Source organism: Harpia harpyja, chromosome Z, assembly GCF_026419915.1.
Source record: "Harpia harpyja isolate bHarHar1 chromosome Z, bHarHar1 primary haplotype, whole genome shotgun sequence".
Classification (NCBI taxonomy): Eukaryota; Metazoa; Chordata; class Aves; order Accipitriformes; family Accipitridae; genus Harpia; species Harpia harpyja.
In genome coordinates, this window is record NC_068969.1 from 904,162 (window position 1) to 916,956 (window position 12,795).

At 37.4% G+C, this 12,795-nt stretch overlaps 1 protein-coding gene across 3 annotated transcripts in view; it reads left to right on the forward strand.

Annotated features, from left to right (window-relative positions):
* The window catches only part of FAM120A (family with sequence similarity 120A), a 56,278-nt gene that overhangs the window by 14,783 nt on the left and 28,700 nt on the right, over positions 1-12,795 (forward strand). For 2 of the 3 annotated variants that reach the window (XM_052778324.1, XM_052778322.1), the window contains exons 4-8: positions 6,274-6,402; positions 6,894-6,990; positions 8,079-8,179; positions 8,474-8,757; positions 10,180-10,267. In XM_052778324.1, the coding sequence (XP_052634284.1) occupies positions 6,274-6,402; positions 6,894-6,990; positions 8,079-8,179; positions 8,474-8,757; positions 10,180-10,267 (699 nt within the window). The remainder of the gene's footprint in view (positions 1-6,273; positions 6,403-6,893; positions 6,991-8,078; positions 8,180-8,473; positions 8,758-10,179; positions 10,268-12,795) is intronic. The other variant, XM_052778323.1, reaches the window with a different exon arrangement.

Here is a 12,795-nt window from a genome sequence, read left to right on the forward strand (position 1 = left end):
CATCTTTACATGTTGGATAAAAAGCCATGCCTTTCAGAAGACACCAGCAATGACCATCAGCTCAGCAAAACTGTTAAAAGTTCCATGGACAAATTTAAATGAAGAGATTTCAGTTGCTATTGTTGCAAAAGTGAAAAAGAATCAAAAACTGACACTGCAAGCTGTTGTGAGTCAGGATCTTGTCTGTCTAAATGTCCCTGTGTAAACAGATAATGCATCTAATAAATGTGTAGACCTGTGCTTGTGTCCTGTTACCTGGCTGAGGCCAGAGTTCACTGAAATGACCACCTGAATCAGAAGCTGAAACAAGAAAGGAGTTGATAGACTTTTTGAGAAATCATTTGACCACTAGACCTTGTTTGGAAACTAGCCTTACACTACTTTTTATTTGTGTGCTTTGGGATTTATCTTTAAGACAAATAGAATTCCGTTCTTATTCTGGGAAAGCTTTTATGGTATGGAGCTTCAAGATCAATGTATAATACCATCAGAATGATACTACGAGGGCAGTTTCTTATCTCTAGAATGAATTAGTACCTATTTGGGAGCACATACCACTGAAGAAGTGCTGACTCTTTATTCACAAGGTAACCTTAGAAACAAGTCTTAATGCAGTCTCCCTTTTTGAAAAAGAAGAATATGTGGGGAAACCTAATCTCCTTAGCTGTTTCATCTCAGTAGAGAGGCAGAGAGATGCTTCCAGACAGCAATCCAGAATATGCAGGTTAGGCTCCTTCTCTGAATTGCTCTAGGAAATTCTTGTCTTTCTCTGTTGACTTCAGAGGGTGTCTGCCAGAGGGAGACTAATATGCTAAGTAGGTGCTTAGGTAATTTGCTGCTGCTCAGATAACAAAGGTAGTACTCTTAAGCGATGCTTAAAGTAAGTGTCTGTCTGGTTTTTATTGGTTTTTTTTTTTTTAATGCTAAGGGTCATCATAGGATGATTCAGGTCAGAAAGGACCTCAGGAAGTCATCTAGTCCAATCTCCTGCTAAAAGCATGGTCAGCTTGAGGTCAGAACAGGTTGCTCAGGGCTTTGCCTAGACTAGTCTTGAAAATCTCCAAGGTTGGAGACTGCACAACCTGTCTGGGCAGCCTGCTCCATGGTTTGACAGTCCCAACGGTAAAAATGTTTTGCCTTGCATACAGTCTGAACCCATCTTGTTTCAGGCTATGTCTCTTGTCTCTCATTCTTCCACAGTGCACCACTGTGAAGAGCCCAGCTCCATGTGCTTGACAGCCTTTTTGTAGGTATTGGAAGGCTGCTGTTAGGTATCTCCAAAGCCTTGTCTTTGCCAGGCTGAATAAGCCCCATTCCCTCAGCCTCTTCTCATAGAGTAAGTGCTCCCAACTCCTTAACCATCTTGATGGCCTTCTGCAGAACTAGCTTAGCTTTTTTTGACATCTAGCTTGAGCCCAAAACTGAATGCAGTGCACTAGAGGTGGTCTAACGAGCACTGAGGAGCAAGAACCCTTGATCTGCTGGCCATGCTCCTGCTACACAGCCCAGGGTGCAGCTGGCCTTCCCTGCTGCCAGGGCACCCTGCTGGCTCGTGTTCAGTTTGCTGTCTTCCAAGAGCCCCAGGTCCTTTTTGGCACAACTCCAGCCTGCAGAGTAGCCAGGCGTTATTCCTGCCCTGGTGCAAGACTTTGCTTTTGTAGTTGTGGAATGTCTTAAGGTTCCTGTTGTCTTGTTCCTCTAGCTTGTCTAGGTCTTTCTGGATGGCAGCCCAGCCCTTGACTCGTGATAGTGTGCAGGGCTGTCATGCGGATTGTCTCATATGAAGTCTGTCCGTATCACATCTTTGGTTTGTGTTTCTGTTCTCTCTTTTCTTTCTGACATTTTTGTTCCTCCGTTTAGATTTGGTTTTCTGAGAGTCCTGTGTGTATAAATTGTTAGCAAATGATCTCCATGTTGTATGTATTCTTGTTATCATCAAGACATGCCGAAGTAGAAAGAGGTCAGTTTCCCAACCAGGATGGAGGGAGGAGGAGAGAGAATTGCTGATAGACTAACCCGATCTTCAGGGAAAAGCTGAGCTTCGCTGGTTTGAGAGGATTTTAAGTCATCCAGGGAACTTCTTGCCTCTTCAGAAAGCATGCCATTAGATCAGATGCACTACAAGCTTGTAAGATTAAATGTTTTTAACATTCGAAGGCTGATACAAGATCCAAACAGTTTGGATGCGATCTCTAATAGAAATTACTAGACAAAAATAACAAAACCCAGGCAATTTGTTGTAGTATTCTTTATATCTTCAGCCTTTTCTCTCACCAGTGGAAAAAAAAAGTTCACTATGTGTCATCTCACAGTAACTGATTGTTCGAGGTCTCCTTTTTAGTGGTTTGAAAATAAAACTAAACGGGTTATCTGTTTCCAGCAGGCACAACAGTAAATGCTGGTACTTGTGTCGATTAGCTTTTAAAGGCTTCACTTCCTGGAGACAGTGGGCAACTGGGGTTGTCCCAGAATTGGAGCTTTTCCCAAGTGTAGCTTGGGTACTTTATACAGTCCTAATAGTCCCATGGAGTTACGCATATGTGAGTCTATTCTCTTTCAATAAAGCATTTTTGCAAGTTTATTTTGTCAAAACCAAGACATCTTTATCTTGTAGCTTCTTGGCTTCTCATTTTGACAAATACCTATGTAGAATTAATTTCCTTTCCCCACTTAATCTTTTCAGAGTGCATTAATAGGTCGCTTGCAATTTTTGTCAGAGGTCTGCCCTGAAATTGAAGTAGTCCTTTGACAACTAGCAAAGAAACTGTGCTGTTTTCAGATGTCATGCTTTCTAACCTGATCACCTCCAAGGGCGTGATCCACCTCCATGTTTGCCTTTCCAAAATTGATTTTCCATGTTGTTGCTTGTCTGAAACTCTTCTGTAGTGGATAAGGAAAAAAATATCTTCTAAGAAGAAATCTTATAATGAGAAACTTGTTAAATATGATGCTGATTTTGCTCTCAAACGCTTTATGTGCAGGTAGAAGTAAGTTTGAACCAGGAACATGTCTTCTGTAACTTTTGCTGTTAAGTCTTAATTTTTCCCATACCTCACCCTTAGTAAGACTTGGCCTGTATTTAAATGCACACAGTATTAGAAACATTATTTATGATTCAGTACAAAATCAACAATTTGGATTTCTGGAAAGTTCTAAAATGAATAGAAATCTTTTCTTCTTTAATATGAGGAAAGTACATCTTATTTCTCCACTTTTCTGGCTTCTGTGTAGGTCACAACATTTTTAGTTTTGAGGGTGTTCTCACTTCTGGACTGGATGTCTTTGAAACAGAATAAAAGAAAATAAAATCCAAATATCTGAAATGTCTCTAAATCTGTAATACATACTTTCAGAAGGTTTCACTTCAGGAAATAAGGCTATGCTCCAGTGAGGTCCTTAGGCTGTTTGTTTGAAAGCAGCTAAACTGGGGGCGATACGCATAGTAAGCCCTTAACATGTCTCACTTGAGCTTCATACTTCTAGGGCCTGAGCTGAATATTAGTGCTAAAGTGATGTGAAGTCTTCTCTTGATATTAACTGCTTATCGTTTATTACTATCTTGGAGATCACATAAAACTAATGATAGATTGCTTACTCCTTTCATCCACTGAATTTTCAAGCAGAGATTGCAGAAACACTTAGGTAGTAATGCAGGGTTTTTCCAAGGGATTCTGCAGAGAGCACATCTAGCATGACACAGCCATGTTATGATTCAGCTGCTTTAGAGATGTATAATTGTTACAACTACAAATAAAATGGTAGGTGTTCATAAAACGTCTTAGATTACCAGTGAGAAGAAAATCTATTACTTCTGCTTGCAGATTGGGTGCAAAGTTTTATTATCAATATTTAGGACTGTAAGCTTACATGCAAATGTGATCTATATTTAGTATTGGTGTATATATTCAGAATGCACAGTAGTGAAAATTTAGATTTTACTATCTGAAGTAGAAATAATTACCGTGCCACTGACTACACGGAGCAGAGCTGTTCCTAATTTAGGCTCATAAAATGTGGAGCTTCTCTGGTAAAGAATGACCAGGTATAGGTTGAATATCCTGACATTTGTAGAAAGTAGACATTAGGAGAAATAAATTAATAAAAATGGGAATCTGGGCAAAAATTCCATGGCCCTAATATGAAGAAGCCAGTCTAAGAAATTGCATAATAAGTGGATCAAATGAGGATAGGAAAGAAAATAATTGCATATGGTAGACTCCATATAAAATAAAAAGGGGTTGTGGTACAGACCTTAAAGTTGCAAAGATAAAACTAATGATGTATTAATCAGAATTTTGCATAAACATTTCTGACAGGGCTGAATTGCAGTATTTTCTAGTAAAGTATGATACCTCTGTGTAGAATGCAAGCATAAAGATTTTTCACATTTTCTCATCTCTTAAAGAATAGAACTGTTTAACAATAATAATGATCTCTCAAGTCTTGAATTACTGCATTTTGCAAATAAGCAGGTTGAGATGTGTTAAAAGCAAAAACCTAGCTGCCCCTATAGGCATAGACGGAGTGCTCCAGAATTGTACAGAGGTTCCGCACAGAATTTTTTAGAAATTCCTCAGGCATCCTCTAAAATTTAGGACATGTAGTTGGAGACATCTTTCCTGCCCGTCTGAGCATGCACACTGTGCAGCACAGAGGGAAAGTAACAGAAACTAGCTATGGTTGAGTAGTTCTTCAGACCCAGCTAGCAGCACCGCTCACTGCTTTTAATTTCACAGTGTTCCATGATGGTTGCTTGACCTGAAGTTTCTATACCCATACAGGATCATGCTGTGCATGTAAGAGCAGTAATTCCCATAATCATATGCTGAATAATCCTCAGTTTATTTTCAGGAGGAGCCTATTGAGAGTGTTGAGATGGAAGTCCAGGGCTTCCAGGACTATCCAGTTCCCCTCCTTTCTCCATGTGGACACGAGAAGGGATCAGGCCAAAGAACTGAGTCTAAAACTTCCTGGTACAGCACATCCATCTGCAGCTGCCAGTCGCTGAGCTGCGGGAGCTTCGTCTGTAGGGGCTTTGGACGTCGTCCCACAAAGTTCTTCCAGCTCTTTCTTCTCACTACAAAGAGACGTCTTTTGCTACAAAGTCCAAAGTGATTCTTACGTTTTCAAACCCATGGCCTGAGTTAGTGACCAGTGAATCAATGGGAATTGATCATTTTCCTAACATCTTGAGTAGACTGTACTGTGGACTCTGATTTGTAGACAAATCTATGGTCTGTATGGGCTCAGGTCATAAACTCGAGGGAAATTTTTAGCATGCATTTAAGCATGTGTTTCTAATCCATTTAAAATAGTTGGTGAATATGGGAGGTCAGACACATCTGTCATTGGGTGGTAAAACATCAATTATTTTAATGCCAGAATATTGAAACTATTTTATCAATGGAATTATCTTAAGAATTTCCTCTGTGTCTGCAAAAAGAGTGAGCAGCCCTATAACCATGTTGATATTGAAATGCTTGAAAGAGAAAGTAACTGCTCACATCATAGCAACAAGAGAAATCCATGTCATTCTTTGCTGATGTATAATATAAAAAAATAAAAATAATTTCTTGCCTGATATGTTATATATAATGTGAAGCTGTATGAGTATATTCTGCTACAGATAATGAAATATACAAAATTTGAAAGCACTGATTATTAAACTATGTAATCTTCAAATAATGATTTTTAGGCCAATTTCTGTAGAATCTTGAAAATAAGTTTCCTTGAGAGACTCCTTTTTTTCCATTTGTTTTTCAAATCCTCCCTTTTCTGTGTACATAGAGATCTTCTTGTTCCCAGTGGATCTCTCTCATCAATTCTGATACCACCTTACATTTGGAATATAAATTGTGTCAAAATACAGTATATTCTGGCATATATATATGTATGTGTGTATAAAATGGATGTATTCACTAGATAAAGCATTTTGCACTGGAGGAAATGTCTAGCTAGAAAGCAGTAAAATAATTAGCATTGTTGACCTTGTTTGTTGTTGGAGCTGATATTTAACCAGCAAATATTTACATAGAGGTGAGGTTTCCCATATATATATATAAGTATGCCATAGATGAAAAACATGAGTCATTGTTTAAGGTGAAGTCTTAAAAACAAGGTTGAAGGCCCCAAAATACTTAGATACTAAATCTGGCAACATGGAATTTGTTGAATATATTTTCAGTAAATAAATAGTTTAATTCTCTGCTGTGTAACTGAAGTATCTTGGGCTACCCTGTTATTTCATACTGGCTTGTATGTTTGTTTGCATAGGTACGTGCTCACCAGTTAGTTTTACCACCTTGTGACGTAGTGATCAAAGCTGTAGCTGACTACGTCCGTAATATTCAGGACACCACTGATTTGGATGCCATAGCAAAAGATGTTTTTCAACATTCACAGGTAAAGTACAAAGCAAAATACTGGTTTGGGTTTGTTTTTTTTTAAACCAATTATACTATATGTTTGTGTTGAAGAATTGTATTCTATAAAAATACTGTATTGCATCGGTTGGTAATAGGAACCTATTAGTATATGCAGTGTCTTAGATACTCTAATTTTGCTTTCCATGCTTCCGAAGGTAGAAATACTGCATTTACCCTCAGTGCTTTAAACTTAAGTTCTTGATAACCAAAGGGGTTTTGTAGTCTGGCTTTGTGCACTGTCATTGAAAATCAGTGGTACATGAAGACAGTATTTTCAAGCTTTATCCTTACGTGGTTTGGCATAATATTTCTTGTGCTGGAGTCGTGCTATAGTCCTCAAGGGTCCATAGGTCTTAATACTGTATGTGATATGGTATACGTTAACTACTCTACAGTATAGTGCTGACCTATAGATGACATGCCCAGATTTGCTCCTGACAGATCTTTTTGTTTGTTTGTTTGTTTTAGTCTAGAACAGATGACAAAGTTACTCGATTTAAGAGAGCAGTTGCTTATTACTCAGCAACTAATAAACCTATGCCATTTCATCCACCACATTACCTAGGTAAGTAATTAAAGAAAAAAGGCTTTTCATTTTAACTAAAACCTGGGATATCTCTAAATCGGAAATAGTAACATTGTAAAAATGTTTATATTCTCTGGCAATTTTCATTGACCCTTGAATATGAGGTTTCAAAAGAAGGTATTCATAGGATATGGGTAGAGGTGGTGTTCTTTCCCCAAAAGGAGGAGAACAACCTGGACTGATTTTCTTCTTAGCTGTTGCTGCATTGGTTCTAGTATTAGGACACTTGAGAGTTTGGTGCTGTAAACAACTGAAATACGGTGACTGGTTCCAATCATAAAGACAGTTTCTATTTATATTCTATAAAACATATTTCGTGCTTCTCAGTGGACTTACCTGACATGCTTTAGAAATCCCTTTAGAGTCTGTGATTTTTTGATGTCATAACATACCTGCTTAAATTGCGACCATGAATTGTTCTGGCATTGCAGATCATTCTCAAGGCTTACAAATGAACTGTATGATCACAGGATTTACCACACATACCTCCTTCTTAACACTAAAACATAATTTGAGCTGAATTTTTCTAAAGATTTCCAGTTACCATACTGGTATATTAATCCAGATTTTTTTCTTCTCTTTTTTTTGGGGGTGTCTCTTATTTACATTCACAGACCTGCATTAAAGGGCATTAAGGCTACTCTAGGTCAAATATTCAAATGATAGGAAGTGCCAGCATTATATGTCTGTGTGATATTGTTTTTGCTGGCTTCTTCATTATGACATCTCTTGGGCCTTTTTTTTTTTTTAAGCTTCCTTTGATTCCCAGGTAGAATAGAAATGTGCAGTAATAAGAGATACGAAGAGCTTAGAGAAGGCGAGACAAGTAAAATAGACTTCACAAGCTACTGAGTATTTTTAGTAAAAGGCAAAAATGAATAAAACTACTTAAAGGCATATACATAGAAAATAGTAATGCTAACAGAACAAGAATAAATAAACCATAGAAGCAAAAGGATAAAAAGGGTAACATTTGTGTCAAATAGTGAGCATTTTCATGAGTGTTTGGGTTTTTTTCTTGTTTTTTTTCTCTTCTTTTTTTCCCTTCCTCCCTGTTTGCGTTACAGCAGCCAGACCAAATCAGTTTGGTATGCCTGGGATAGTGCCACCATATGTTCCTTCTCAGATGCTTAACATTCCACAGACCTCACTACAAGCAAAACCTGTGGTAAGTATAGCCCTCTGCCCTTCTCCTTGGGAGAAACCTGCTGTGCTCATCAAATTAAAATCTAGGTGGGAAAGGTATATCTAACTTGTTTAGCATGGGTGTTCACTGATTGAATTTTAAGTCTGGAACTATGGTGATGCTACAGACTCTGGTAGAACAATTTTTGTGGATGTCCAAGATGGCTGAGATTTGATGTGTGCATTTTGAAAATGCCACTTGATTAAAAAATGCATTTTATTTTAAAAGAAAAGCCTTTTTGTTACCTTCTACTTAAGAAAGATCACTTTATTTTAGGCCCAGCAGATGTCCAATCAGGGTGGGGCCCAAGGTCAGGGTCCATACCCATATAGTCTCTCTGAGCCAGCCATCACCTTGGAAACAGGTGGAAAAAGTCTTTCTGAGCAGAACAACTACAGTAACATTCCTCATGAAGGAAAACATACACCATTGTATGAACGATCTTCTCCAATAAATCCAGCTCAGAGTGGGAGCCCTAATCACGTGGATTCAACCTATTTTCCTGCCTCTTCTACATCTTCGTCCTCTGACAATGATGAAGGCAATGGAGGTGCAGTGAAGTAAGTTTTTCATGAGGATGTTTTCTTACTCTTGTTTCTGTTAAAATAAATCTACTTTAAAAATCGTTCACCAGTATCCTGAAAGTAAGAAATCTGCAAATTAGTGATATGATAAGACCTTAAAAAAATAGTTTTAGGTCGCTATGACTGCAAACATATCCATGGTTTACTCTAGTCGCCTTGTTCCTTAACAAGCAGAAATCCAAAAACGAATAATGTTGGGTGTTTTTCCACTTCTGCCCTTATGTTTTATTGAAAGAAAGAGAGAGTGAAATTTTGGTAAATGTCATAAAGCCTTCGAGTTCTTTACTTTGTATAAAAGAAATATTCCTACTTCACAGTATAATTCATTAAAATTTCAGTAGCTAAAAACTATGAAACTTCACTGAATTGGTAGTGTTTACTCTTCTTAAATTTTGGGATAATGTGACTTTGCAAAGAAACCTGGTGTGAATGTCAGAAATTCACCATTTAGGACAGTGACTTAAGAGCCCTCGTTGACAGGCTATGTGTGGAACAAAGCAGCAGTGAAATTGTTTTTGCTCTGTTCTACTAATGTGCCTTGTTTACTGCAGAAGTGTTTCTGACTTCCACTAGATCGTATGTCTGTCCTTGGCAATATAAAGTTGTGCAGACTTTCATTTAATTACTGCTTCCTGACCTACAAAAAGGAAATTTGAACAGAGGCAGTTCGTGTTTACCTTTGTCTTGTTAGGTGTAGTGGCTTACTGTGTGAGAATCAAAGCCTGGGGCTGTACCAGGTCTGTGATTGCCTCTAAAAATCTGGGGTTGTGTATAATAGTATGTTACTACTGGGTATTAAATTCTGAATGTGTCTACAATTATGCATGATGGCTTGGACTTCACTATTTTGATGCAGTCTATCAACTTTAAATATTATCATGTGTTTTGCTTAGTAAATCAAGTAAGTTTGCATGGCTTCCATGCAGCACAGAACTGGAAATGTACCTGCTTTAGAAAAAACAATACAAGATGTTTTTCAGCATTTTTGATAGTGTTGCCTTATGCATTTTATGCAATAAATGTTGAATAAATTTAGAAACTGAAATCTAGACAGTGTCATTTATATTGCAGTTTGGAGAAATAGCGCTCTAATTGAGGGACATTACTTGGCATAGTGACAAATATTTAAAGTTCAATCAAGAATTTTTCCTGCATGAACATTATTTAGTCATTGTAATGTACAGCTTTTCAGTACAATCCAATTGTTGACATAGTGTAAATGAACAAATGTTGGTATTAAAGTCTCTTCAAGACTGCTACAAATTAACATTTCTAATACAAAGCATCCCTTAAAATTACGGTCTCTGGCCCATACTTCCAATAACAGTCACAAAGGATTTATCCCATTGTATCTTAAACAGCACTTAATACGATGTTTTTCTTCATGTTGTCCTTCAGCCATGTCAGTGGGAACAAAATAGGCTGGGAAAAAACAGGAACCCAGTCAGAAAGTCAAACTCGTGGAGAGCTGGGAGACCAAACAAAGGTAATTCCTTAAGTTCCAAACATCACATTTTATTATTTTGTATTAAAGCTTTACAACAAACTCTGAGTAGAATTTTCAATATTGATCTGTAGGATTTAGTGTAAGCCTTTACACATTTTTTGTGAATTACAAAACAACAGCTTTAAAGTACAGTAAGCTTTCCAAGGAATATTGTAGCATATACATAAAAATGAAAATTAAAAAGGATGTGTTAGAAAATACAAAATAGAAAGAAATCAATAAACTTGTTTACTCCTTAGCTAACAATCTTATCCTTAGATATTGCTATCCATGTTTACAGTAGTGCCTTACTTTGATTTTTACTAGGGAGTATAGTGGTCTAAGTGTCTGTGGGTTCAGAGTCCATGTCATATAACCTACAGTGTAGTGAGAACAGCTCTAACACATTTCAGTGTTAGCCACAGACCATTATAGCTGTTTTAAGCTCAGCTGAGGAGTAAAAGAAGTCCTTCATAACCACCTGGTATGAATTTCACATAATACATATTAAAGTAGCTCTGTGGGACCAGTTAGACTGTATTGCTACTTAACTAAGAATGGATGGGATAACTAAGCCCTTGATAAAGACTTAATATTATCCTATTAAATTTCTTCAAGATTTAAAACCATTGTCAAATTAAGAGTATGATGGTCTGTATTCCAAGTTTGAACCGTGTTTGGAAAGAGCATTCAAAGCATTTGCACTTAATACCTCTGCGTCTTCATGATGGAACTGTACACCAGCTGTTAATTTTGTGTCAAAAAGACCCAATCACGAGTTACTTACGCTGTAGACAAACAGAACATTTTCCCTGTATCTTTGGCATAGAAATTCCAGTAAACTTGGGCTTTGTGCTTAAAATATCAAGCTGATGATTTCATCCATCAGTGGTTATTATTTTTGCAGACTACGCCCCGTACGATAACTGTATCTGCCTGTGGATTAGTCACCATATGCAAATGCTAATTTGACCTATTACATTCCTTTCTCCTCTGTATTACGCCCGGTGCGTCCCAGCTGCAGCCCTGCATGTGTGCTGCACAGCAGGATGTCCTGCGGAGGCGGGGAGCAGCCGCAGCAGCAGTGGTGCCTCCCCTGGAGCTGGGCGATGGACGGGTGGGACATGCTGCACGGCATGTCTGGCTGCCTGTCTTCGTACACACAGAATTAGAGCTGTATAAGCAGTGATTAAACTTCCCAATAGATATATGCATGGAGTCCAACTTAAGTGCATCCAATTTAATGTATAAATGCTTGTGAGTTTTACTTGCCAAATTTTTTTTTTTTTTTATATCAAACCACTTCTTCAGCCTTCAGTAGCAGAAGACAGTTGCATCTTTTGAGCATGACATGGAGGATTATGAGTACGTTTTGTAGATGAACTCATTTCCTAGAGAGTTATATATTAATGATTTAAAAAAAAGAAATATTTCCTGAAGATTTGAACTGAATGAGCTCTGTGAATTTCTGAGGTGATTTAAAGTGCTGAAAATGTAGCTTAGATGAGGCAGGAAGCAGCAATGTTCACGCTCCTTTCACTTGACTTAAATGTCAAAATTCCTTGCTCATAGTTGTCTCACTGCATGATTATACATGACAAAGGTATACTCATCTCATTTGGGTGGATGTATGTCACTAAAGAAAAGAAAATACTTTTAACTGTGGTAGTTTCTCAGCTTAGGTGTTTGAATATTGCTGGAGCGGATCCAGGAAGAACCTGGGTAGTGCAAACAGGGAAAGCATTGCTATCATTTGGGGGTTTTTGTCTTCTCCCCTCCGTGCCCTCAATAATCAGCAGTCCAGTATCACCGACTTTTAGTTGCTGGGGTAGTAGAAGACGGGGACAAAAATCTTTAAACTGGTAAAGAAATATATGATAATATAATACAGATTTAATAGAGCTGTGATAGCTCATGTGTTTATAAAAACATTCTGTATTTTGTTAGAAGTGTTCTGGATTACAGGTTTTAACCATTTCTTCTGTATATTTTCATTTTTATAAATAAAATGAAGTCTAGATTACCAACTCTGAAATATACTCTTTCAGTAACATCCTCTTTGATTGTGTGCTTAAAATGTAATCTGAAAATAATGTTGCCCCTTTGATATTTTGCTAGAGCATGTTTTTACTAATATACACCTTTCTATAGAAAGTTTTTGGAGGTTGTGTGGGGTTTTTTTGGTTTTTACATGCAAGTTTGTATTTTTCATAAGAGCCTGTAGTGAACAAGCTGAGCTTGTTTGGGCCTATTTTTTATGTTACTCGTTCTGTGGGATTTCATGGCTTTGGCCATTTCTGTTTCAGCTTTCCTTTTAAAGTCTTATGAAGAATGTGAAGTTTTCTACACAAATTGTAAAAATACTCATGTGTGATGTATCATCAAGTGAACAAATTAAATTTCAGTCTCAAAACTCTTTAGTATTACTATAATAGTTTATAGGCACAAAACTAGTATGAACCCTTAAGCTAAAAAAAGCTTTCAGTTTTGAAGACAAGGATTTTGGGGAATGAACTCTACTTTTTTTG